This window comes from Chelonoidis abingdonii, chromosome 17 (assembly GCF_003597395.2).
Source record: "Chelonoidis abingdonii isolate Lonesome George chromosome 17, CheloAbing_2.0, whole genome shotgun sequence".
In the NCBI taxonomy this organism is placed as follows: domain Eukaryota; kingdom Metazoa; phylum Chordata; order Testudines; family Testudinidae; genus Chelonoidis; species Chelonoidis abingdonii.
Window position 1 is genome coordinate 17089943 of NC_133785.1, and position 25273 is coordinate 17115215.

The 25273-nt window shown below is 55.2% G+C and overlaps 1 protein-coding gene across 1 annotated transcript in view; it reads left to right on the forward strand.

The window, feature by feature from the left end:
* CELSR3 (cadherin EGF LAG seven-pass G-type receptor 3) overlaps positions 1-25273 on the forward strand; it is a 67274-nt gene that overhangs the window by 19280 nt on the left and 22721 nt on the right. The window contains exons 2-17 of the mRNA XM_032801344.2: positions 1936-2568; positions 12566-12788; positions 13728-13843; positions 16310-16398; positions 16887-17044; positions 17513-17676; positions 18462-18587; positions 19085-19254; positions 19656-19841; positions 20105-20215; positions 20733-20901; positions 21342-21483; positions 22534-22654; positions 23371-23554; positions 23770-23871; positions 24983-24997. Coding sequence (XP_032657235.2) covers positions 1936-2568; positions 12566-12788; positions 13728-13843; positions 16310-16398; positions 16887-17044; positions 17513-17676; positions 18462-18587; positions 19085-19254; positions 19656-19841; positions 20105-20215; positions 20733-20901; positions 21342-21483; positions 22534-22654; positions 23371-23554; positions 23770-23871; positions 24983-24997 — 2709 coding nt within the window. The remainder of the gene's footprint in view (positions 1-1935; positions 2569-12565; positions 12789-13727; positions 13844-16309; positions 16399-16886; positions 17045-17512; positions 17677-18461; positions 18588-19084; positions 19255-19655; positions 19842-20104; positions 20216-20732; positions 20902-21341; positions 21484-22533; positions 22655-23370; positions 23555-23769; positions 23872-24982; positions 24998-25273) is intronic.

Consider the following 25273-nt stretch of genomic DNA (forward strand, 5'->3'; position numbering starts at 1 on the left):
GGCAGCCACCTCAGCAAGCTCCAGGGATGTTCACAGAACTGTGCATGGAACAGGATCCCAAGGACTGGAGTTTGTTTGCAAGGAAGATAAAGATAAAAGAGAATGAAAAATTCAAGTTTGGGGGAGGAAGGAAGAGCAGAATGAGATGGGGAGCAGATGGTGAGGAGGAAGGAAGCATTGAGACAGGCATAGAGCCTTTGAGACCCAGAGAAGAGAGCAAGGGGATGGAGAGGGAAGGGGAGAAGACAGAGGGAAGGGGGGAGGAAAAAGCAGAAGGAATTAATTGTCAGAATACTAGTAGCCAAAACACATTCAAACCCTGTTATCTGCTCTTAGCTCCCGCCACCCCAGTGCTCACTTACTCCTCAGCCCCTCCCCCAGCTGTGCCCATGGCTAGCCAGCACTATTGCTTGCTCATTTTCATGAGCACCCAGTTTGCTCCCAAGTGTGCAAAGACCCAAATCAAACAGAAGCATAGTGGCAGACTCTGCCCAGGTCCAGTGTGTGCTGAGCACAGCAGGCATGCACTCTGGTACACACCCTGTCATGTTGTTTATATATACAGGCCTCATGGAGTCTGTGATTCCATGTATTAAGTGGTGGCACAGACTCATGCTCCAGAATCTCAGCTATCATTTAAAAAAAATATCTAGCCCTCATGGTAGCAAGGGAAGCCTTCCAAATGTGACCTGAATGTAACCAGTGCAGGAATCTCTGCCTGAGTCTGCAGAGTGCCTGAAACAATAACTCTGTAGTGGAACTGCCCTCTGACGCTCAGTGGAGAATTAATTCTCAAACTTAATCATGACGGTTTAAATTGCACCACTGCTGACTGTTTCACTGTCAATCATTTCAAAAGTAACATCCTTAGGCCACAACCCAAGCTGCCCTTTTCAACTGCCAAAGACTCAGCTTCCCTCTGACAACTTCTGTGGTGGTTGTGTTGTGTTAATACACTGGTCAGTGGCACACTGAGAATTGTACATGTAGAGGTAGTGTAATGAACAGGATTCAATATCCAGTTAAATACCAGTGTGGGAAGGGTTGTCCTAAGTGGGTTATTCACACTAAACACAGTGATACTATCCAATTTTCAGTGTATCAAAAGTTGTTGCAGAGACTTCTCTCTGGGTGCTGGAGTAGCCACAGAAATTAGGCCTAGCCATGGGGTTTAGGCCAAGCTTGAGGTGGGATCTGTGGAGCTCTAGTTACTCATGGATAGGACCCTACCAAATTCATGGTCCATTTTGGTCAATATCATGGTCATAGGATTTTAAAAATAATAAATTTCATGATTTCAGCGATTTAAATCTGAAATTTCATGGTGTTGTAATTGTAGAGGTCGTGACCCAAAAGGAGTTGGGGGGGCGGCGTTGCAATACCACTACCCTTCTGTGCTGCTGCTGACGGCAGCGCTGCTTTGAGAGCTGGGTAGCTTGAGAATGTCAGCTGCTGGCCGGGACCCTGGCTCTGAAGACAGAGCCACAACCAGCAGCAGCACAGAAGTAAGGATGGCATGGTATGGTATTGCCACCCTTACATCTGCACTGTTGCTGGCAGGATGCTGCCTTCAGAGCTGGGCACCTGGCCAACAGTCACCGCCCTCTGGCTGCCCAGCTCTGAAGGCAGCTCAGAAGTAAGAGTGGAAATACCACAACACCCCAATATAACTTTGTGATCCCCCTGCAACTCCCTTTTGGGTCAAGACCCCCAATTTGAGAAACGCTGGTCTCCCCCCTTGAAATCTATTTAGTATAGGGTAAAAGTACACAAAAGACCAGATTTCATGGGAGGAGACCAGATTTCATGGTCCGTGACATGTTTTTCATGACCATGAATTTGGTAGGGCCCTACTCGGAGCTCTATCCCACTCATGCCCTCATCTTCCAGGCAAACAGCTGCCATGCTTTAATGTTTTCCTTGTCTCTTCTGCAGACGGGATCCACAGCGTGACAGCCCAGTGCGTCCTGCGTGTCATCGTCATCACAGAGGACATGCTGGCCAACAGCATCACGGTGCGGCTGGAGAACATGTGGCAGGAACGCTTCCTCTCGCCGCTGCTCACCAGCTTCCTGGAGGGCGTGGCCACTGTGTTGGCCACACCCAAAGAGGATGTCTTCATCTTCAACATCCAGAACGACACAGATGTGGGTGGCTCGGTGCTGAATGTCAGCTTTTCTGCGCTGGCTCCCCGCGGCGGCCACTTCTTCAGCTCAGAGGAGCTTCAGGAGCAGCTGTACATGAAGCGCATGACTCTGACCTCCGTCTCCATGCTGGACGTGCTGCCCTTCGATGACAACGTCTGCCTGCGGGAGCCATGCCAGAACTACATGAAGTGCATCTCAGTGCTCAAGTTCGATAGCTCAGCCCCCTTCATCGCCTCCCCATCCACCCTCTTCCGGCCCATTCACCCCATCACAGGCCTGCGCTGCCGCTGCCCCCAGGGCTTCACTGGGGACTACTGTGAAACCGAGATCAACCTATGCTACTCCAACCCCTGCCATAACGGGGGCATCTGCACCCGCAGGGAGGGTGGCTATTCCTGCATCTGCCGCCAGCACTTCACAGGTAAGTCCTTATCCTCGCTGAGGGGGAGGAGCACACTGTGTTGTGGGCATGGCTCTGCCAGGCCTGGCCATCAGTGGGGTAGAGGGTCTGTGCTATAGCAGGATGAAGAGACCAGCTTTCGGACGTGTCTTTGCCACACACCTTTCCAGCAATAATAATCCTGGGTTTTCGCTCTGTAAAGGAGCCAGAACAGGGTTGGTTGGTTGGTTGGTTACGGCTTTTGTATCCAAAACGACGCATTGCATCAGTGTGTCAGAGTCTCGTTGGGAATGGCTTACTAGAACCACAGGGGCAAACGCTGACCTTGTCAACTTAACCCTTCATCCTTCCAGAATGGGGACCCCGTGTGGGTCTGTCAGACTCTGTCTGCCTGGATGGACAATAGAGATCCTAGGCAGAGGCCTCCTTCCATACTGGGCAATGCGTAGCACTGGGCAGAGCAACTCTGTCTGCCAGGCTGCTGCCCTCTAACCCCACAGAAGTCCCTGTGTTTCCTTGGTGCTGTATGGAACAGGGTAAAGGAGAGTGGTATTAACACGGCCCTGAGCAGTCTCCTGGTTTCTTCCCATCCCCCTCGCTCCTGAGGAATCAGCTGCTAATGCTGCAGACGTAGTGGATTCTGCTGCTTTGAGTTTGTAAATGTCACCTGGCTTGTGTTTTGCTGGTTTAACCAGGACGAGAGGCACTGGGTACAAAATGCCATGGCTCTATGCCTGGCACCAGGAATCAAAGCCATGGGAGCTCCCGGCTCTATGGAACTGTTTGTAACAAGGCTGAAACCCTTTGATTAAAGCAAAATGCCTTGTCGTAGCCCAGTATGTTGGGAAGTGGGGATTTGGAGCTTACTCCATGGAGAGGGGACTCTCTCCGTCCTCTTCAATCAATTGCTTTCTCAGAACAACAGTTTCCCAGGGGCTGAGGAATATGCATGGGGTGGGGAGGAAAGAGGCGGTTGTTTCTGCTCATCCTCCCACTTGCTCATGGCTGCAATGCCACAGATATCTGTTCCAGGCTGGCAGACATGACACTCGGGTGCCTTCCACACATGGAATCCACCCTCAGCTCTGCAGTGGCTGGAGCTTTCCATCCTCAGCAGCCTTTTGTCCCTGACAAGTCAGAAAGTTTCATTTCACTTGGGGAAATTAAACTGCTAAGGAGCATGCTCCTCTGAGCCATTGCTGCAGAGTGCACTGAGGGAGCAGTAGGGAGACTTGTGAGGGAGGCTCCAGCCTGTGACGGTCACACACTGCTGCTGGAAGAGGCAGCCACGTCTATTGTGTCTCCCCAGTCAGTCAGTTTATCAGCCTGGCAGAGCCACTCTGTGCATTTAGGTCTCCTCCCCCAGCAGGTGGGAGGGCAGGGAGGGAGCCGCTCTTAGGAGGGAAAGTAAGGCTGGCTGGTGCATGGCATATTCCACTTGGGGAAATGCAGAGACCGAGCATCATTCCAGAACTGCCAGCACCCCTGCTGCTTGAGAAGGAACGGAGAGGTTGAGTTGTGCTGTGCGTCAGGGAAGGAGATTCTAATAAGGGTGTAGAGGCTGCTAGGCTGAAACGTGAATCTATACCCCAGTGCCAGCCCCCCGGCAGCATGAGGAACAGTTCGCACTGCAGGAGCATGACTGGGTCTGGGGAGCATTGGCAGAGCTGCGTGGGGCTGGGCCAGGCCTGGAAGAGTTGAGGTGCTGCAGGTCAGGAGGGAAGGGCATTGCAGAGCTGTGGTGGGGCTGGGCCAGGCCTGGAGGAGTCGACGTGCTGCAGGTCAGGAACGAGGGGCATTGCAGAGCTGTGTGGGGATACTAGGACTGCAATAGATGGGGGTACTCTTGGTCAGGACTGAGGGACATGGGGAGAGGTGCAAGGACTGGACTGGCAGAGGCATTGGCCTCCTAAACTAGCCCTGTGCTTGCTGCATAGAGAAGTGGGAAGGGAGCCTGTGGCTGCTGGTGGAGTGAGGATCTCATTTGCTGGGTCCCAGGCCTGTGGCTCCCCTCAGCTGGGAAGAATTGCTGTGGGGGCTGGGGGGCAGCAGGTGGCAGGGTTGTGAGCATCTCCTGTGTTGGTGGTTACTGGTGAGATAAGCAAAGTCAATAGTAATTAACCCCCAGCATTTAAAGTGTGAACAAACATTAGCAGAGAGGTTAATGAGTTCGTTTCCCTGTCACTTCCCGCCATCTCCCCATCCCCCACAAGCAGCCGGGCAGGTAACAGGACCTAGTGCTGGGTACTTCTGTTTTGGGCTCTGGAAGCCCCAAGGAGACAAAATGGGAAGAGGCAGCTCCCCCTGCCCCTTCCCACTCCAGGTTCTCTCTGTCTGTCTGTCTAAGTGCTTCCATAGCCCTCATCACCTGTTTCCCAATCCCTATCTCCTGCTCTGTCACCTGAGCCCAGCTCTGAGCATCATCCCCTGGGCTGGTCAAAGCCTTGTCAGGGCTGACCAACACGGGCAAGGATAGCTCAGCCAGCGTGTGGGGAGAGAGTGTGTCAGCCTGCTGGGAGGGCCTGGCAGGTAGCCTGGGCCAGCCAGCTCCTGTGTGCGCACAGGGTGCATTGCCCTGCCAGGATGTGTGTGCAGCAGCCAGAAACTGCTGCAGGTTGGGCCTTTGGATGGGAGCAGGGGTCTGTCAGTGCCCAGGACTCTCACCGTCCTACTCCTAGCTCTGTTCCTTCTCCCTCATGCACAGGGTTCTCATGGGCTGTCCGTGGCCCATTGCTCTCTCCCTTTCCTCTCCAGCCTGGTTACATACCCATGTGGATAGGAGTCCCTAGCCTGTAGGCACCCCTGCAGGACCTGGGCCTTCCACTAGGCTCCATGCTTCCCACATTGGTTTGCTCTTGTCTTGACCCTGTGGCCCCAATGACCTAGCAACAGCAGCCTGTAATGTGTGGTGGGGTGACAGCACAGAGTCCAGGCCAGGCCTTACCTAGAGCTAGGCTGTGGAGATACTGCGGCCTGGCAGGCAGAGGGCTCCCTGCATGCTGATTCCCTTGGAATAATGAGTTGGGGACTGTCCTGGATCGCTGTGCACTGAGAGGGATGCTGAGGAGGCCCTGGGTTTCTGTGCTCACTAGAATCAGGCTGCTTACCCCACAGCATGTCACCAATGTGATGTGGCCCCATCTCATTCGAGGGCTGTTTGATTTGTGCCGATATGTGTCACTGGGGGGAGGCCTGTGTGATGGGCCCACGCTAATGCTAGGTTGAACGTCAGCGCCCAGAAATGGATTCTGGGAACGGCCCTGGTTGTGCTCCTTCGGCACAAAGGGGGTGGGCTGGTGTTGGGAAGGAAGTGAATAGCTGCTGCACCTGAGTTCCCTGGAGAAGAGGCAGGTATGGAGCAGTACTCCAAAGGCAGTTCTGGGTGGGTGTGAGAGACACATGCTGTTGGGTGGGGGAAGGGCCAGTGTAATAGATACCACAGGAGAGACGGACCAAGAGGGGAGAGCAGAGAGTCCAGGACTGCAAGCCCTGGGCTCTGAGGAGCTCTGGAGCCAGAGGCAGCTCCGGGCACCAGCATGCCAAGTGCGTGCCTGGGGTGGTAAGCCACGGGGGGGCGCTCTGCCGGTTGCCACGAGGGTGGCAGGCAGGTTGCCTTTGGCGGCATGCCTCTGGTGGGTCCGCTGGTCCCGCGGCTTCAGCAGACCTCCTGCAGGCATGCCGCCGAATCCACGGGACCGGGGACCTCCTGCAGGCATGCCACCGAATCCGCGGGACCGGGGACCTCCTGCAGGCATGCCGCCGAATCCGCGGGACCGGGGACCTCCTGCAGGCAAGCCACCGAAGGCAGCCTGCCTGCCGTGCTTGGGGCGGCAAAATACTTAGAGCTACCCCTGTCTGGAGCATGCAATCACTTGAGGAAGAGGGGAGGAGGGTGAGGAGTTCCCAGCCCTCCAGTTGGGATGAATAAAACATGGCTGCTGCTTCCTTCCTTCCAGCCCCACTCCCTCCCCCACACAGTGCTGGCTCAGAGGAATACATTACTGACCCCATCAAAGGAAGGGAGGGTGCTTTCATTTCAGAGAAATGAAAAATGTTTCTAGTTCCCTTTGGTGCATGGCTGCCTGTTCCCAGATTTAAAGTGACAGGAACTCCCCCTTTGATAGCTGCACGGATCAGCCTTGATCTGTGGTAGAAGGGAGACACAGGGCAGGGAAAGAGAAAACAGGAGGCTGATGTTGCAGACCTACAGCAGGCAGGGCAGGTGTGTGTGGGAATCCCCTGTCCTCGCAGCCACTGACAAGGGCTCCAGTTTGCAGCTGGCAACTGTGGGGGCTTAGACTGCAGAGACCAGGATATGGGGATTCCCAAGGGTCATGTGGTGTCTGCCTAGGGTGACCAGACAGCACCTGTGAAAAAACGGGATGGGTTGGGGGGGTATATCAGAAAAAGACCCAAACATCGGAACTGTCCCTATAAAATTGGGACATCTGGTCACCTTATGTCCCTCTGGGAAGGCTGGGAGGTTCGTCCTGAGCCAAGGTACAGTGCAGGGACAGACGTTTCCAGATACCATGTGGGGTCATTACAAACATAACCCAGGTGAAAGGGGTGGTGGCTAGCCTGGGGGCGGGCAACTAGAGATAGCGCTTTCCACCTCCAGTGCTCCCCTTCCAAGGGGGGGCTGAGATCACTGGGCCTGGCTGTTCCAGGGCTGGAGGAAAGATAGACAGAGCTTTTCACCGGCTGGCCAGCTGTAGCTGTAATTGTGGCCATGGCCTATGTGAAATGGGTGTAGGGTGCCAGTCTGGTTCCTGCAGGATCACACAGGGTGGTGCTAATCACTCCCTGTGGGAAAGCTCATACCAGAATGGCCCTGGAGAGTAAACGCCTCACCTCCTGGGGACAGAGTCCCTCCAGGGCAAGGCTGAGGCACACGGGCAGGGCAGCATGGGAGGGAGGCCTGGCCTATGCCTTCTCGGTGGGTAGATAAATCTGGTGCTCTCCAACCTGGCATCCTGCACCAATCGAGTCACAGGCCCAGCTCCTCCCTGGGGGTTAGGGTCCCAACTCTCACTGATGTCAGTGGAAGTTAGGAGCCTAAATATCTTTGGGGGTCTGGGCCAACGACTTCAGAGATCTTCCGTGGAGCTGTCCTAGGGCAACACTCTGGGGATTACAGATGTTTTCCCTATGGAGAAAGGGAATCTGTCAACCTTGGCCATTCCTGAGAAAGATGTTTCCTGTTGAAGAAAGGAGACCCAGCTTCCTCCATTAGCTGTGTTATATAGTGTGCAGGTGAGATGCTCCACCAGCAATGCTGCAGGGCATGGCCATAAGGGTTTCTTCTTAGTGGAACTGGTGAAATGAGTGCATGTGAAACCAAGAGAATGGAGTGCTGAGTACTCAGGAAAGGGTGGGCAGGAGCTGTTGAAGCATCCCAGTACTGCTCAGCTGTTGCACTTCATCCCCTGCTAGTCCAGACCTCGGCTTTCCCCATACAGCTCTGCTGATGTGCCACAGTACTGACCCACAGATCCTGCCCCTTGTGCAGTAGGGGCCTCTTCCAGCCTCCTTGGGGCAGAGACTTCCAGTTCAAAACTGTGAGCTGATTTTCTTATGCAGCGAGGCTGAGAGAGTGGGACTCATTGCGTTGGTGACCTAAGCAAGCTTGTGAACTTTGGTCTGCAGGGCTACATGTGTAGTAAGAGCCTCAATAATTACGAGTTTGAAGGTGTTCTCGGCCATGCCATAAAGCCCTGTATGCTCCGGTAGCTAATGAGAGAGTATTGAAATAGATAGGGATTCATCCCTTCTTACCCCTCCATTCCCTCTCCAGAGCCACAGGCAGCAGACAGAAACCCCAGTGGAACTGACATTTCCTGCCTCAGTGGCCCTGGCAAAGAGTTCAGCTTGTCTGAATGATGGTGCAAGTGTGAACTTAGGGCCCTGCTGAAGTTCCAGCCAAGGCCTTGAGTGGCAGGCAGCGTCACCAAGTGGCCATGCAGGCAAATGGCACTGTTGTAGCTGTGTCAGTCCCAGGATATTAGAGATAAGGTAGGTGAGGTAATGTCTTTTATTGGACCGACTTCTGTTGGTGAGAGAGACAAGCATTTGAGCTTTCTGTAAGTGCAAAAGCTTGTCTCTTGCAGCAGAAGAAGTTAATCCAATAAAAGATATTACCAGGGCCGGCTCCAAGTTTTTTGCTGCCCCAAGCAAAAATATTTTCCTGCGACCCTCTCGGCTCCGCTGCATCCCAACCGCTTTCCCAAATCCTCAGCCCCGCCTCCTCCCCCGGACACACTGCATTTCTCCTCCTACCCCTTCCTCGGCACGCTCGGGGGAGGAGGCGGAGGTGAGCTAGAGGGGAGCAGTTCCTCTGCCCCCCCCCGGGTTACTTCCTGCAGCCCTCCCTGTGCCCCCCATCGCTGCAGCTCACCTCCACTCTGCCTGCTTCCCTGAGTGTGCCGCCGCCGCTCTGCTTCTCCCCCATCCCTCCCAGGCTTGCTGCAAAACAGCTGATTCGCATGGCAAGCCTGGGAGGGAAGGGGGAGAAGCGGAGCGGTGGTGTGCTCGAGGGAGCAGGCAGCAGTGGAGCAGAGGTGAGCTGGGGGGGAGCGGGTTCCTCTGCCCCCTCTCCCAGGTTACTTCCTGTGGCCCTCCCTGTGCCCCACCGCCGCAGCTCACCTCCACTCAGGGCCAGCTCCTGGCTCTTTGTGCCCCAAGCAACAAAAAAAAAGGAGCCGGAGTGCCACCCCTTGGAAAGTGCCACCCCAAGCACATTCTTGGAGCACTGGTGCCTAGAGCCAGCCCTGGATATTACCATACCCATCTTGTTTTTGTAACAGCGTATGCACAACAGACTTCTATGTAACAGCACAGGAAGCAGAGATGGAAAAGACCCATTAGGTCTTGCAGCCTTTCTCCCCAATGCCAACGCAGGATTGCTGCCCCCAAGCCAGTGTTCCAAGCAGGGCCGGTGCTTCTATTAGGCAACCCTAGGCGGTCGCCTAGGGCGCCAGGATTCGGGGGGCGGCATTTTGTGTGCTCCCCATGGGGCGCACGGGAGCTTCCGGTTTTGCTCCCGTCGCACCGCCGAAGAAGGACCTTCTGCCAATGAGCCACGGAAAACAGCGACAGGCCATTGAGCAGCTCAATGACTGCCACTGTCGCCTGCAGCATTTCGGCAGAGCGTCCTCCTTCGGCGGTGCGATGGGAGTGGGACCGGAAGCTCCCACACACCCCATGGGGAGCGCACAAAATGCCGCCCCCCCGAATTCTGCCTAGGGCACCAGAAACCCTGGCGCCGCTCCTGGATCCAAGCCAAAGGAGAGTCCCTCTAAAGACAGAGATGAGTTCACTCTCCAGAGTTTATGCAGTCCCTGGCCTTTCTCCTGGGCCTGCTGTCAAAAAGTTCATCGGATGGCAGTTACACTGGTGGTTTATAATGAATACCCCAGTCCATTAGGCTACTGGACTAAAGCCAGGCTTTGTGTCCTGTTTCCTGGTTTCCTGGCTGTGGATTGGGTTCCCCGTGGATGATCCAGGTTCTGTTGCTCTGGGGCACTAACCCCATTCCATCTCCTTGCTAGTCCCTTCATGGGAGCAGTAATGTGTGCCCTTTACTCTTCACACTGCTGCCAAGGCAACAGATTGAAATAAGGAAATGGGATGGCTTTCTTCAGTCAGTGCCAGCAAAATCTGCTGCTATTCCTGTCTTCCCTTGCAACTCCGCAGTCCTGACCTGGGCTACCCCCTTCTGCACCAGTTGTGGGCCCACACGCTGTGCAGCCAATGCAGCTCAGTCCACACTTCAGCGTCCCTGATACGCTAATTCTGATCCCAGCAAAGCTCTACTCATGTACTGCAGCCCAGACCTGCAGCCTCTCCCTCATTACATTCTTGGGACTCTACCTAGCTCTGCCAATGTCCCTCACTTCTGAACTGCAACATCCCTTTTATCCAGGCCCACTCCTCTCCGAGCAGAGACCCCTGGTAGCTTCTGGACAAACCTCCTTTAAGGACTAGGCTGAGGAGAGCAAATTTATTTCACTTATAGCTGTGAACTCTGGGTTCTGGAGGAGACAGCTACCATCAGTGCTGCAACAGAGTGAAAAGCCAGAGAGGGCCTTTGCAGTGTCTCACTGGCCTTTACAAAGCATTTCCTTCTGCTTGGATCTCTTTGCTATGCAGTATACTATCCTGTTAGTGCTCAGTGCCAGGATGTAGGACCCTGTTAGTTGACAGCAGGGGCTTTGATGTGGGAGAAGGTTTGGGAATCTCCACACCGTAAGTGCCCATCTCACCCAGAGCAGAGAGGATCTTTAGTGGCTTCCAACTTGGGGGTAAGATCAGAGCTGCTGGGTCCAACCATCAGTGAAGCCTGGCCAGGTGTGCAGTGGTGCCAGGTGCTTGCAGGGATCAGGTCACATCCCTGCACTCATGCTTCAAAGGGAAATGCTTGCACTGAATGAACGCTGTGGAGTGAGGCATATATGGGGTCCAGCTCGCTGTGTCACTGTCCCTGAGACTCGCTGCATTAGGAGGTTGCCTCTGGCTGCCCTCCCCACATCTGCAACTGGATCACTCTGCTGTGCTGCATTGTGATGACTTGGGTCTGGGCTCGTCATAGGCGCAACCCTCTGACTGTCTCAGCCAGACACCAAGCCTGTCCCATAAGAGGAAGAAGGAGGATTTATGAGAGGCCCTCTGTAGTTGGGGATGAAGGGGCCAGATGCAAGCAGGAGCTGGGAGGCACTGTCTGGAGATTCATCTCTCAGAGCTGCTGGGAGAAGGGTGGTTAGTGAGCAGTACACATCCCACTCCAGGCTGGTCCCCTCTCCCAGCCTATGGGGTTACAAGTGGCACTGGCAGCAGTATTAGCAGCCCAGAAGGCAGATATATTTCAGCTCAGGGGCAGAGGGACTGAAACCCCAAAGTGTCCCCTGCCTGTAACCTCTGTGATCCCATTGGGCTGGAGAGCCAGTGCTCCAAATTCCAGAGCTTGGGGAGGTTAGAGGCTCACCCTTGTGGCGATTAGGAAGGGTGAGGGAGAGCCTAGGGCAGCTGGGGAACAGCTGAAAGCAGGCTCTGGTGCCCACACCATACTCACCTTGCTGTGGCACTGTTCTCTGGATATGCTGGATCCAGGGCAGGAAAGCCCCTCCGGGAACTGGAGGCAGCAGGCAGGGCTGGGAAACATCTCTTCGTTAGGGATGAGGCTTTGGGTGACAGCTGAGCTCTGCGTCCTGGGCGACAAGCAAAAACCTGCCTGGTGCATATGCTGGTATTTGAAGGGAGCTCTCTTAGCTCGGCGGGAATCTTCCTGCAGACCTCAGCCTGTGCACCTTGCACCCACAGCTGTGCTCAGCTGCCTCAGGCCAAGCAATGGGAGACACTTAGCCTCAGGGTGATGGGGCTGGGCACCACTGAGATGGTGCCTCCTGGGACATCTGGGGACCTTTAGGTTTCACCCTGGTATGTGACTTATGTCCCTCCACTAAGGAGTGAGAACAGACAGAGCTGCAGGTCTGTCATATTCCTGCAGGGGGTAGTGTTACAGCCCTATAGGGCAGGTAAATCCTGCCACCCAGAGTGCACTGGCCATCCTTGGGCCACGTCTGTCCCGGAGCCACAGGCAGCATGTCTCACACACACGGTCTCTCAGTGTGGCAGGGCAGAACTGGCCAGCACCAGGAACTCTGGGGAGCAGGGAACTGGCACCGAGGCTGATGGGCCCGATGTTGAGTGACTCACCGTCCGGGAGGATGTTTAGCCAGCTGTCAGCCTCTTGCTAGGGGGATTCTTTACAGGGCCTGGGAAGAGCAAGGTTCCCCAGCCCACTCCCACTCTGGTGCTTGGGGAATGGAACTGGGGTGCCTGTGGGCTGCTGTCAGATGCCCGTGCAGCTATGGGGAAGGGAGACCCGTTCAGCTGGCCTCCAGTCTGGCTGGTTCCTGTCCAGGAAACTTTGGGGCAGGGACCTCCATCCCTTACAGCTGGGAGCCCCCCAACTCTGCTCCAGGTAGTGTCCTGAGCCTCTTGTTCCGTTCCTCAACAGGTGACAACTGCGAGGTGGACAGCCGCTCGGGGCGCTGCCTCCCTGGTGTGTGCCGGAACGGCGGCACCTGCACTAACTCTGCGGATGGCGGCTTCCAATGCCAGTGTCCCTCTGGGGGTTTTGAGAAGCCCTACTGCGAAGTATCCACACGATCCTTCCCCTCCACGTCTTTTGTCATGTTCCGGGGGCTGCGCCAGAGGTTCCACCTCACCCTCTCCCTCTCGTAAGTCCTGCTCTTCCTCTTATGTGGCGTCGGTGCCCACGGCCCTGCTAAAGCATCTGGGACCCACCCAGCCAAGGACTCTCCCAGCCCAGGTTCCTCCTGAAGCACCAGGGGGGAGGGGAAGGGGAGTTCGTCAATTTATTCTGAGGCTCCTGTGAAGTGCCTAGGGTCTACCAACTATGGACGCACTCCTGGGCCCACCTGTCCAGTGAATTGCTGAAGTGCCCAGAGCCCTCCCCACTGAAATGCCTTGGTCCTGCCCAGCCCAGGGGCCTATGAAACATTTCCATTGCACTCTGTAAACCCTTCACTCCTGGGATTTGCAGGGAAAAGCTCTCTCCAGATATTGCATTCAGCCCTCCTCTATCCCCCCTGCCTCCCAGCTCCTCTTTGGAGCCTTGCTGGTAGAGTGGCATGGGGCCCTGTCAGGCTCTCTCTCACCAGAGGGCCTCTCAGTGCTCTTGCTCAAGGAGTTTAACCGGGGTAACAGATGTGCCAGCTGTTGCTGTGATTTCCCATTCTGTTCGAGGGGCATTTCCCCCTGGAATACCATCTGCAGTTGTCCCCAGCCTGCCCTTCCTCTGGAGGGTGCCCCAGGGAATAGATGCTGTGCTTATCCCACCTCCTCAGGTGTGTGGTGTGAGTACAGAGCTCTTCTAGCAGGGAGTTCATTCACCGCTTGGAACCAGAGGCCAGAATGTGCTTTTGTACTGGTGTCCAGGTCTTCCTGCAAATCATTGCCCGCTGCAGGGTAAATGCACGTTGCTGTGGGTAAATACATCCTGGAAAGTATTGTCCCAGGGGATTCCTAGCATGTTCCTGCTGAAAGGGAGTGGAATGGCTGGATCAGTTAATCCCTTGTGACTCTCTAAGGGGCACTGTTCCCTCTGCACTCCCGTGAGCGCACACCCAGGATCTGTGCTCTGCTTTCCGTGTCAGGTTTGCCACCCTGGAGCGCAGCGGGCTCTTGCTCTACAATGGGCGCCTGAATGAGAAGCATGACTTCCTGGCCATGGAAATCATTGATGGGCAGGTCCAGCTGAAATACTCCACAGGTGCGTGTGCCCGGATCCTGTGGCCCTGGGGCTATAGAAGCAACTTGCATAAGGGCACGAGAGCCTCTCAGCATGTGTGTGTGAGAGTGGAGGAGAGGGGCTGCGTGCACAGGGGTATGGCTATGAGAGAGGGAGTACATACCCATCTGTGTGTGTGTGGCATCCATCAGAGGTGGCAGGCGGTGTGAATGCAGAGGTGTGTGTGTTTGCATAGGATTGTATGTGTGTAGGAGTGTGCCTTGGGGATGTGAGTGTGTATGCATGCATAGGAGTGCTTGTGTGTATGTGCATGTGTTATCACCATTGAAGGCATTGGGGGGGGTTGTGTATGTGTGTCATTGCCATAGAAGGCAGTGTGTGTGTGTATGTGTGTGTGTGTATGTGCGTGTGTTATCGCCATCGAAGGCAGTGGAGGGGTGTGTGTGTGTTCGCACGCACACGCACATAGTTGTTTAGGGGACTAAAGGTCACTTACATTCCAATCAGATGAAATCTGAAAGGCCCATGAAAGCCCATTTTTGCTGCTGTGCTCTCAGGATGAAGGGCTCGGCTCCGTGAGGAGGAAACCGCATTCTACTTTAAAACTGATGCCTATCATAGACAAACTAACATATGGCCCAGAAGCCCTCGTTTCTAGCAGTGGTTTAAAGCCAGCTCAACACCCTGCATGCGGAGATACCCAACCCCGTTCCCTTTCATGGGTTTCAGCAGGCGCAGTAAAACACTTCCGAAGCAATTCAAACTCAGCAAAACCAATCAGCTGCAAATCAGCTAATGTGCAATTACCAAAGGAAACGGCTCTCACCTGTATGGCTGTAATAGTCTCTGGATGGTGACCTCAGCTGCTGGCAGGCCGCTCGCTCTCCCAGTGGAAATGCAAGTGCAGCAGCTCTAGTGCCGCTTAGGTCTTAGTGGTAGAAAAATGCCAGGGAAGCTTGCTGGGGTCAGGCTTGTGGGCGGGCGTTAGATGTATGATGGGCTGCGAGGGTCTGTCGTGAGCAGACGGGGGTCTGTATGAACAGGGCATGCGAGGTCAGCTGGGCTGCTAGGCTTCTCTTTTGCCTCTGTTCTGGGTGACTGTGCTTCAAGTCTATTCAGGCACATCTTTTCTACCTGCTCACTTCCTGCAGGGGTCAGGGCAGGCATGTTGTCTCCGAGATCAGCAACCCCTTCCTGGGGTGTCATTATCTATTCTCTCAGGCACAGCTCTGCGGTGCTGTTCATCTGCTCACTAGCGTTCTCCCTAAATGGCTGAGTCCTTAGCTCTCTGGCTTAGCTGCCTGAGAGTGCAGAGCAAGCTCATCCCTTCCTCATTTCGGTATCCAGCCAGCCTCTCACTGGAGCGCATGTTGTTAGGTAGCAGGGGCTTCCTTCCCCTCTTAAAAATGACAGAGAGCTCATCAGTAATGTCACTGCCTCCAAGTGACCTGTCTGTGCGTCAGCTCTTTTCATGAGGGCCGCTTAGTGGGAAGAAGGCCAACAGTGAGAAAGCTGGGAAGAAGATTAATGTGAAGGTTGGTTTCTTTGCTTGGGCTCCTGCCAGAGAAATACCAAAGCAAACACAATTGTCATTCATGTGAATCAAAGAACAACACTCAACACTGTGACCAGGGAGGCAGTGGCCCAGCCTGCTATGCACTGATACATGCAGGGTGACATTTGTGTCTCTGATCCATCTTCTAGGAGGGGATGTTGAAAACATTCAGCCAACAACTTGGAGTTAGTGAGTGTAACCTCTTTTGATGAGCAGTTGGCGAAGGTTCAGAGAAGAGCCATGAGAACAATTAAAGGGTTGAAAACATGCATTCTAGAGAAAGATTAATCTCCCCGAGTCTATTTCGCTAAACAAAGAGAAGGTTAAGGGGTGACTTGAGCCCAGTCTAGCAGGACCTACGTGGAGAACAGAAGTGTGATCACAGAGGACTCTTCGATGTAGTAGACAAGGTATAAAAAGCTCCAGTGGCTGGAAGCTGAAGCTCGACAAGTTCAGACTAGAACTAATGCACAGTTTTTAACAGTGAGGGGAATTAATCTTAGTAAGTTGTTCCAATGGGTTGAGGTGGATTCCCCAAGATGGGATGTTTTTCTGGAAGATCTTCTCTACTTCAAGCACAGCTATTGGACATGAAGCAGGAATTAATACAGGGAAGTCCTGTGACCTCTGGTATGCAGGAGATCAGATTGGATGGGTCCCTTCTGGCCTTAAAATCTATGACTCTCTGTTGTTCCTACAGGTGCGGGTGGGTGTGTACACTGGTGTGTTAGTGTGTGTCTCCATCAGTGTGTGTGTATGTGTGTGTAAATGACATGGTGTGCGAGGCGGGTGTTTGGGTGCATGGGGGACTGTTTGCAGGGAATGAGTGTGGCCTTGTGGATGCATAACTCACACCCTCATCGCTGCACTGCTCCCTCCTGCCTGACCACGTCTGTCTGTGTGACCATGTGTAACAGCATTGTGCTTTTCAGGTGAGTCGAGCACCCTGGTGACCCCATACCTGCCGGGGGGTGTGAGTGATGGGCAGTGGCATACAGTGCAGCTCCGCTACTATAACAAGGTACGTGCCACCTTTTGTTTTCTCTCCCTGGGATTATCCTGTTTGTCCCACTGGCTGCAAGCCTGGAATTGGTGAGCTGCAATCACTGAGCAAGATTCCCCAGCAGGCACATTTTGGGGGAGCTGAGCAGTGCTGAGGGGCTGGGAATGTCCAGGCTGGATGTCCGGGACAGGAGACCCTCAGTTCATTAGGGAGGTCCCTGCTGTCCTGCCTTCCAAGCCTTGATTCAGCTTTCCAGTTCTGATTCTCCTAGCCAGGAGACCTGTCTTCTTGCCTTCTTTGTCCCACTGATAGGCCTCGTCACCAATGGGAGTTGGGTCTCATTTTTCTATCGATGTGAAAGTAGAAGGGATGCAGGGTAGGAGGCCACCCAGAGAGACCTGCAGATCTGAGGCACATTTGTGCCATGCACCTGGTGTGTCTCCTTGTGCTGAAGGAGCCGGTGCTGAGGGAAACCTCCTACTAACTCCTTGTTTTTTTGGTTTCAGCCCAAGATTGGCTCCCTGGGGGTGGTGCAGGGGCCTTCCAAAGACAAAGTGGCCGTCCTAATGGTGGATGAATGCGATGCATCAGTGGCACTGCAGTTCGGCAGTGAGATTGGCAACTACTCCTGCGCAGCAGAGGGCACGCAGTCCAGCTCCAAGAAGTGAGTGTCCAGAGGGCCTGCTGCTCACTGCAGGGGGGAGAGGGATTCAGGAACAGGGATAACCGGACTAAAAGGGAGCTTTGAGCTCTCCAAATCCTGGCAGGAAGGAGCCTACACTGCTCCCACTCAGCATACACTCCACTTTACCTGGGAAAGCTGGGGTGCCATGGAGCCAGAAGTCCCCCACAGTCCTGGTTGTCTCCAGTTTGTCCCACATCCTGCATGCCTGGCTGGCAGGACAGTGTCAAAGACCTGGCATTAATGCATGATGACATTGCCACAGAGCCTGAGCATGGAGCTTCCGCCTCTTTCCCTTGGCTATGGGACCCAGGATGGGGCCTCAGTTATTGTTCCCATCCCCAGCAGGTTGTAACAGCCTGCTGCTGCACTGAGGGGAAAGGACCAGTGTAGTGGTGTGTGAGGCCTGGATCTCTGCACAAAATGCCTCTTACAGGCCTCTTCTCACAGGTCCCTCGACCTCACAGGGCCCCTGCTCCTCGGAGGGGTCCCCAATCTGCCTGAGAACTTCCCAGTGGCCCACAGGGACTTTGTAGGGTGCATGAGAGACCTGTACATCGACAGCAAACGGATCGACCTGGCTACCTACATTGCAAACAATGGGACCTCTGCAGGTAACAGGAGTGTGTGGCACCTCTGCTCTGTACCATGGCCCTGGGGCTGCATGATCTCCCTGCTCCCCACTGTCTCCCCAAAACGGAGCTACCAACAGTTGCTAGGCTGACAGCCCAGGACACAGAATGGACAGGGCTGCTCAGGCTCTAATAACAACTGCACAGGTAGCAATTAACACCAGCTTCCTCACAGGACCCCGACTCTTTCCAGGAAAAAGAGAGAAACTCGGTCTTCAGAGCCCAATCAGTCCAGGAGCGCAGGGTCTGCCAGTTCTGTTTGTGTTCTTTGTGAAGTAGACACCTCTGCTCTGCCAAGGACCTGAACAGACAGCAGCTTATTTCACATCTCATTGGATAGTCTAGACCTGGGCCAGATTCCAGCCAGGATCCTAGTGGTGAAAGACTCCTGTTCTTATCCCCAAATAGCACTTTGCCATGCTGCATCATCCAGGAGCTTTACAACTGGTAGCACATATGGGGAATGCAAAGCCAGCCTGTTCCTAGGGGGATTCCCTGGCAAAAGTCATTCTGTCTCTGTGCTGCCTTTTCACACAATAAGGGGCCCTTGTTCCTGGGCAGGAGGGCAGAGCACAGTGGCTGTGTATTGACCGGGGCGTAGAGATCTCAGCTGCGGCTTCCACCTTTGGTCGCTCTGAGGAGCTGCTGAGATTTCTCCCCCATCTCAATGTTCAAGGTGCTGGGAGGGGAAGGTCAGGGCTGAGCCATTGCAAGTAACAGTCCCCTCCTCTGTCTTTGCCTTGGCCGCGTGTCGGCAATGTCCCCAGGATGCCACGCCAAGCACACCTTCTGCGATTCCAACCCCTGTAAGAACGGTGGCACCTGCTCAGTGGGCTGGGGAACCTTCTCCTGTGAGTGCCCTGTGGGCTTCGGGGGCAAGGACTGCAGGCATGGTGAGTGAGCCCTGTGGAGAGGCAGGCTGGGGGCACGCCAGGGATGTGTTGGTCTGAAACTGTCCCTGAACATTCTGGTGAGAAGGAGCCGGTGGGGCTGAAGGCTCTGCATGGTCTTGTCCATGCGTCAGTGGGAGTCACTCCCACAGGGGTTCCCCACCGGGGCCCTGCGGTGTGTGGGGTCACCAGCATTCGTGCTTTATTTCCCAGAAGGGAAGTGGCCAGTTGTCCTGGCAACAGGTGCAGTAGAGACTGGAGAAATAAATACATAACTCCACTGAGAGGCTGGTGCCTCCTGGGGACGGCAGTACATGGAGCTCCCTGCCCCTCTTTGGCAAGAGGCACAACCGGGCTCTGGTCTGCTCAGACCCTGCAAAGACTGAGCCATCTAGTCTCCCTTGCCAAATGAAGTGTGAGTGAAGGCCCTGAGTGGGAATTAGTGCTCCCCACATTGCTCCAAACCTCCACAGGCCTCATGCTCCTGCTTTCCCTTCCAGCCATGCACCATGCTCACTATTTCCATGGCAACAGCATCCTTTCCTGGGACTTCAAGAATGAGGTGAAAATCTCCATGCCATGGTACGTGGGGCTGGCGTTCCGGACACGCAAGCTGGATGGGGCGCTGCTTCAGGCTCATGCTGGCCAGTACACCACCATCCTCTGCCAGGTACTGCCACAGCAGCCACAAATGCAGCGTGGGCAGCAGGGCCTCCCATGCTCTCCTCCCAGCTCTGAGAGGAAAGCCTGCTCACTGAATACAGAGGGAACCTGCCACTTGGTAGCTCTGTGCATGGGGCCAGAAGCAGCTACTGCAGCTGGGGTTTGTCAGAGCCAGGTCCCTGTGACTTACCCTCCAGTCCAGTGCAGCAGCAGGTCTGACACGCTGTGTGTCACAGCAGATTCCTGGCTGGCGCAGAGCTGGGAAGTCTCTCAGGCGGGCTCCTGGCTGAGCTGGGCACCATCCCCATGTTCAAAGCACAGGTGAGGGGTAGTGAGGAGGAAGGGGAGTAACCTGAGCTGGCTTGAGCCTTGCTCACCATTTCTGTCACTGGCTCCCCTTCTCCTCAGCTGGACTCCGGCATGCTCTCCTTCGCTGTGAGTAGAGGCTCTGGGCACACCACCAGGCTCCTCCTGGACCAGATGCACCTGAGCGACGGGAAGTGGCACGATCTCCAGCTGGAGCTGCGAGATGTTCGCAGTGGGCGCGACGTGCGCTATATCATCACTGTCAACCTGGACTTTGGGCTTTACCAGGTCTGTAGCCTCACATCCCCAGCCACTGGGCTCACTCGGGGGGGCTGGGGAGCAGAGTGTGAGGGCTGGGGTCCTGACTGAGATCTGTAATCTCTGACTCCTTCTGTCTGTCTGGGCATTGCTAATGTGCCTCTCAGTGGCCTCGGGGGTAGCTGGGCATGTAGGGTTGTGTGGAGCAGGAAGGGAGTCCGGTGACCTGCAGACCCAGGTTTGGGGTCTCAGGATGGCTGGGTGAAGCTCCTGTTTCTTGGCCTCTTTTGCAGGACACAGTGGTTGTTGGAAATGAGCTGCATGGGCTGAAGGTGAAGCATCTTCACATTGGGGGGATCCCAGGGTCTGGCGAGGTGCAGAGTGGTCTGAAGGGCTGCGTACAGGTGAGCGCTCAGTTCCAGCAGCCTCCCACACTGGGTGGTATTTAGAGGTAGGAAATTAGAGTCCCCAGACTTAGCTGCAGAGGCTGCTCCCAGAGCCCTTTCCAGACAAGCACAGGAATTTAGTCCAGGGCCCTCCGCTCCCAGGGGCTGCACCCAGAGCCCCTGTGGACATATGCTTCAGACTTGAGCACTCTCGTGGGGAGCCCTGGAAGAATGGAAGGTGACCACTGGGTGGAGCAGAAGGATGTGAGCAGCAGGGAAGGGGAATTGATGGGAACGGCTTGGCAATGTTTGCTGGGTGACTCTCCAGGGCCCTTGGCAGCTCTGGGGAGCTCGGTTCTAGGATCTGTAGGAGTCAGCTCTGCTTACTGGAGCCTTCTGCAGCCATAAGGGTGGAACCAGGGTCCCTGCCTTAGAGCCAAGCTGGGTCACCCTGACCAGGCTCCTGTTGCTGAAGCCCTGAGCCCCGTTCCTGAATGTACCTGGCTTTACCATGTATTTCTGACTTGGTTTTCAGGGGGTGCGCCTAGGTGACACGCCCTCTGGGATGGCATTGCCCAAGCCTAACAGAGCTTTGAACTTGGAGGCAGGATGCAGCGTGCCCAACCCCTGTGACTCCAGCCCTTGCCCTGCCAACAGTATCTGCAGGGATGAGTGGCAGCGCTACTCCTGCGTGTGCCAACCAGGTAGGGCCCATCCAATGGAGCGGCAGGCAGCTCTGGCTTCCTTTCACTCCCCATTTCCCTTTTCTGTTTCTCTTCCATTCGTTGCTACTCCCCTTTGCCTGGCTTGTCTCTCCTCTCTCCTGCCACCACGCCTCAGGGCTATTTCCACACACAGCAATGCTCCCTTGAGCCATAGCACTACAAGCACTGGGTCACTCGGTAGCTTGCTCACCTTTGGGAGGCTAAAACCCAGTCGCAGCCAGAGACTGGAAATCCCTTTAGAAAGCGGCAGGCAGAAGTTTGGTTGGCCTGGCTCAGAGAGCATAATGCCCTGACATCCACCTGAATAAACTCCGTCCCTCTCTTGCCTCTACCCCAGCATGGCTGGACTTTCACAGTGTTTCCTTAGGAAGCCAGGATGGTTCGCTCCCTGTTTTGAAGGTCTCTGTCTGTCCCCTCAGGATACTACGGTGGGGACTGCATGGACGTGTGCCACCTGAACCCCTGCAAGAATAAGTCGGTGTGTCGACGGAAGCCAGGCTCTCCCCTTGGCTACGTGTGTGAGTGCGGAGGAAACCACTTTGGGCAATACTGCGAGCACAGGTGAGCCAAAGGGCAGCCCGGCTTGGCGGGACTTGGCTGTCTTCCCAGCAGCAGTCTCCAGGCCCCTTGCAGGGATCCTGGTGCTCAGAGAATGTTGGTGTTTAAGTCAGGGGCCATGTCTAGACTACCTGCTGTATCGGCGGGTTAAAATCGATTGCTCGGGGATCGATATATCGCATCTCATCTAGACGCGATATATCAATCCCTGAGCGCGCTTATATCGATTCCGGAACTCCACCAACCCCAACGGAGTTCTGGAATCGACATGGCGAGCCGCGGACATCGATCCTGCGCGGTGAGGACGGGTGAGTAAATCGATTTTAGATATTCGACTTCAGCTACGTTATTCACGTAGCTGAAGTTGCGTATCTAAAATCGATTTTCCCCCGTAGTGTAGACCAGCCCAGGGTTTGGAATCGGCCACTGCTTGTTACTGCCCTGCTGAGGTCAGGCTCCTCCCTTTGTAGCATTACCGATGGCTAGTGGAGAAGCAGCTGCGAAGGAAGTGGTGACACAAGGTGGAGAATAAGCTGCAGCTGCAGATGTGCTCTAGAGCACTAGGTGATTGATCCTGTTCTGTGTGTTCCCTCCCGTGGCTCTCCTGGGAAGCAGCGCTCCCTCTCTGGCCAGTCACTAGAGTGCACTCGTTAGTGCAAGGGCACCGACAGGCAGGCTGGCTTTAAAGGAGGGATGGGGGCTCCCCTGGGATCTCCCCTCCCTGTACTCCACTCTGCTCCTCTTCAGAGACCCCGTGTTGTTTTTTCTCTCCCTCTGGCCGAGGGAAAGTTGAATCCATCTCTCGTTGGCACCCATCAGTGCTGCTCTGAATATTGTCCAAGTGGGGCTGCTCAAATCCAGTGCAAGTCCTTCCTTCCAACCCCAGCGGGGAAGCCTACTGCCTGCCGGGGGCGGGGGCCAAGCCTCGGAGCCAAACTCTGCTCCCAGTAGCTCACAAGCACTCACAAGGTGACCATGCTCCTTTGGGGGGTGTCAGGACACAGTGGGTGAGTGAGAGAAGGCTGTCAGGTGATTGTGGGTTTCTTTCCTCAGGGTGGATCAGCAATGTCCGAAGGGCTGGTGGGGGAACCCGACCTGTGGGCCCTGTAACTGCGACGTGAACAAGGGCTTCGACCCAGACTGTAATAAAACCAATGGGCAGTGCCACTGTAAGGTGAGGGGGCAGCTGTGCACACATACGCCTCATCTCGCCCACCCTTGGGCACCCGAGCCATGGCCCTCATCCCATCCGCCTTTGTTAGTGGTCTCCTCTGGCCTGTAGTACTCTAGGCAACCACTATCTACCCTGTTCTTTGATGCCCCACACCCCTCGCGCACACCCAACCTGCCAGCACCATTCGTAGTCCCCTGGCCCTGGCCCTCCAGGACTCCACTGCCAGCCAGCTGGGGCAGAGAATGAATTCCCTGAGGGCCGTCCTTGCTGTCCTGTGGAAAGCTGTGCTTCAGTCCCCGCTGCTGCTGGGGAGCCTCACAGAGAGCGGAGGGGAGAGGGCAGTGGCAGGCAGGTGGGAAGTGGGGTGTACATGCACACAGAACTGGGGAGACCTGTCTGTAAGTTTGGAGGAAGCTGGAAGAGTTACAGCATGTGCTGCTTTGCATAGGATGCTGCCACACCGGCCTTGGGCTGGCCTTGATCCCCAAACTGAGGATGTGCCCAGCCAGTGCAGTGTTAAGAAGCTGAAATTTAGGTGCCTGTCTCCCTAGCTGCTCTTGCTGTCTGGCTGGTCCCTCTTTCCTCCCCACTGAGTCCTTCCCCGTCTTACCAGGCCCCTCACTCTTCCCCTGGGGCCCTGGCCACCTCTGGCCACCCTGCTTCTCCCCCTCCCATGATTCATCTGTCTAACCGCCTTCCCTGTCCCTCTCTGGCAGGAGTTCCATTACTGTCCCAAAGGAAGTGACACCTGTCTGCCCTGTGACTGCTACCCTATTGGCTCCTCCTCACGCTCGTGTGACCAGGAAATGGGCCAGTGCCACTGCAGGCCCGGAGTGATAGGTCGACAGTGCAACAGCTGTGACAGCCCTTTTGCAGAGGTGACGCCAAGTGGCTGTGAGGGTGAGTTTGGAGACATGTGTATGTTCTGCATGGGGCAGCAACCTGCAGCCAGAGCAGCATGGCCTGCCTCTGAGCTCAGGCACTAGAATCTTAGGGACGGTGTTGGACTTCTCCTGCGGCACTGCCCTTGATCCCCTCCTGCAGGACACTCTCCTGGGGCAAAACCCCTCCCCTCTGCTCCTGCTTAACTCTGGCTCCTTCATTTTCATTTGCAGTGCTCTATGACGGCTGCCCTAAAACCCTGAGAGCTGGTGTCTGGTGGCCTCAGACCAAGTTTGGGCTCCCAGCATCAGTGCCTTGTCCCAAAGGCTCCTTGGGTAAGTGATCCTCACGGATGGCAGCAGAAAGGGGCATGTGGCTGGAGCCTTGGAGGGAACATCCTACCATGTCCATCAGCCTCATAAAGATGAAAACCCGCCCTCTCAGCCCACAACAAGGTTCTAAATCCCCTGATGGCCAGCTCCTGCTGCTAGCACTGCCCTGGGCAGTTAGGAGGAGCTGCTGTGATTGTCAGGTTTGGAGCTGTGGAGGCCTGTGTCTCTGGTCTTTGAGGTGTGGAGAATTGTTGTCTGAGGGAAAATGGACTGGAAAAGAGAGAGCAGGAGGAGCTGTGAGAGCAGAGGAAATCTGCACAGACCCTGTTCCAGACAGAGAAGTGGGGCTGCAACCTAACAATGAGATCCAAGCTACCTGACTGGAGCTTCTCTGTGGGGTCTTCTCAACACAGTCAGGAGTGCAGGGCACTTCTCTGAGCAGCCTAGACTTAGGTCCACAAACATCACTCATACAAAAACGGGGGGGGTCCTGGGAACACCCCTTCCCTCCGGCCCTACCTATCACTGCATCCACTGCTGACTGAGCAGATGTTGTGGGCACTGCACCCTGAAACCCAGAGGAAGGTTCTGCACTCACAATGCCCTGCTGCTCCCTCCTCCTCCTCAAGTTCAACCCTAGCTGCAGAGAGCCAGAGAATCCCAGTCAGTTGTAACTGCCACTGTGGGGCAGAGGAAGAGAGCAGCAGCCCTGGCCATGGAGATGACATTCAGCACCTTGGAGCAAAGATGAGTCAGAGCAGAGTGGAGATCTGATGTGGCCCTGTCAGCCACACTCTGCCCCAGCTCCCGAGCAGGTTTCAAAGGCAGCCCCAGCTAGAGTGCGTTGTAGTGATCCAGCCATGGCTGAGTTTGGAGAGTGCCACATCAGAAAGGGAGGAGAGCAACCTCCAGGCCAGTGGGAGATGGGAATCCCTGGTTTCTGGGAATCCAGGGTGGTTCTGAGCCTGAGTGTCACTGAGCCAAAAAGGGACAGTCGCAGTCCCAGCCCCTCCCCTCCTCCAGACTTTTCCCCAGGAGGTGCGTTATTCTCCCACTCCAGGTCAACTCCTAACCATGTTGCTTCTCTTCCCCGCTTTTGCTCTCTTTTGATCAGGTTTGCGGGGTGCAGGTAAGGACCCAGTGTTGTCTCATTTCCCTCACTATGTGTTGCAAAGTCTGCGCTGCGTGGCTTTTCATTCCCCTCTCCCTGCCTGAGACACCCACAGACCCCATGCTTCCAGGGCTGCTGACTGTGTTACTAACGCTGCACCGCGCATTGGCTTCCTTATATCCATGTCTGCCCTCGATTGCTTTTCCTAACCCCAAGCAAACTAACCTGCAGAGATTGAACTGCAGCCGGACTCCCTCCCACCCCTTTATGTCTTGCTGCCTTTACACTGTATCG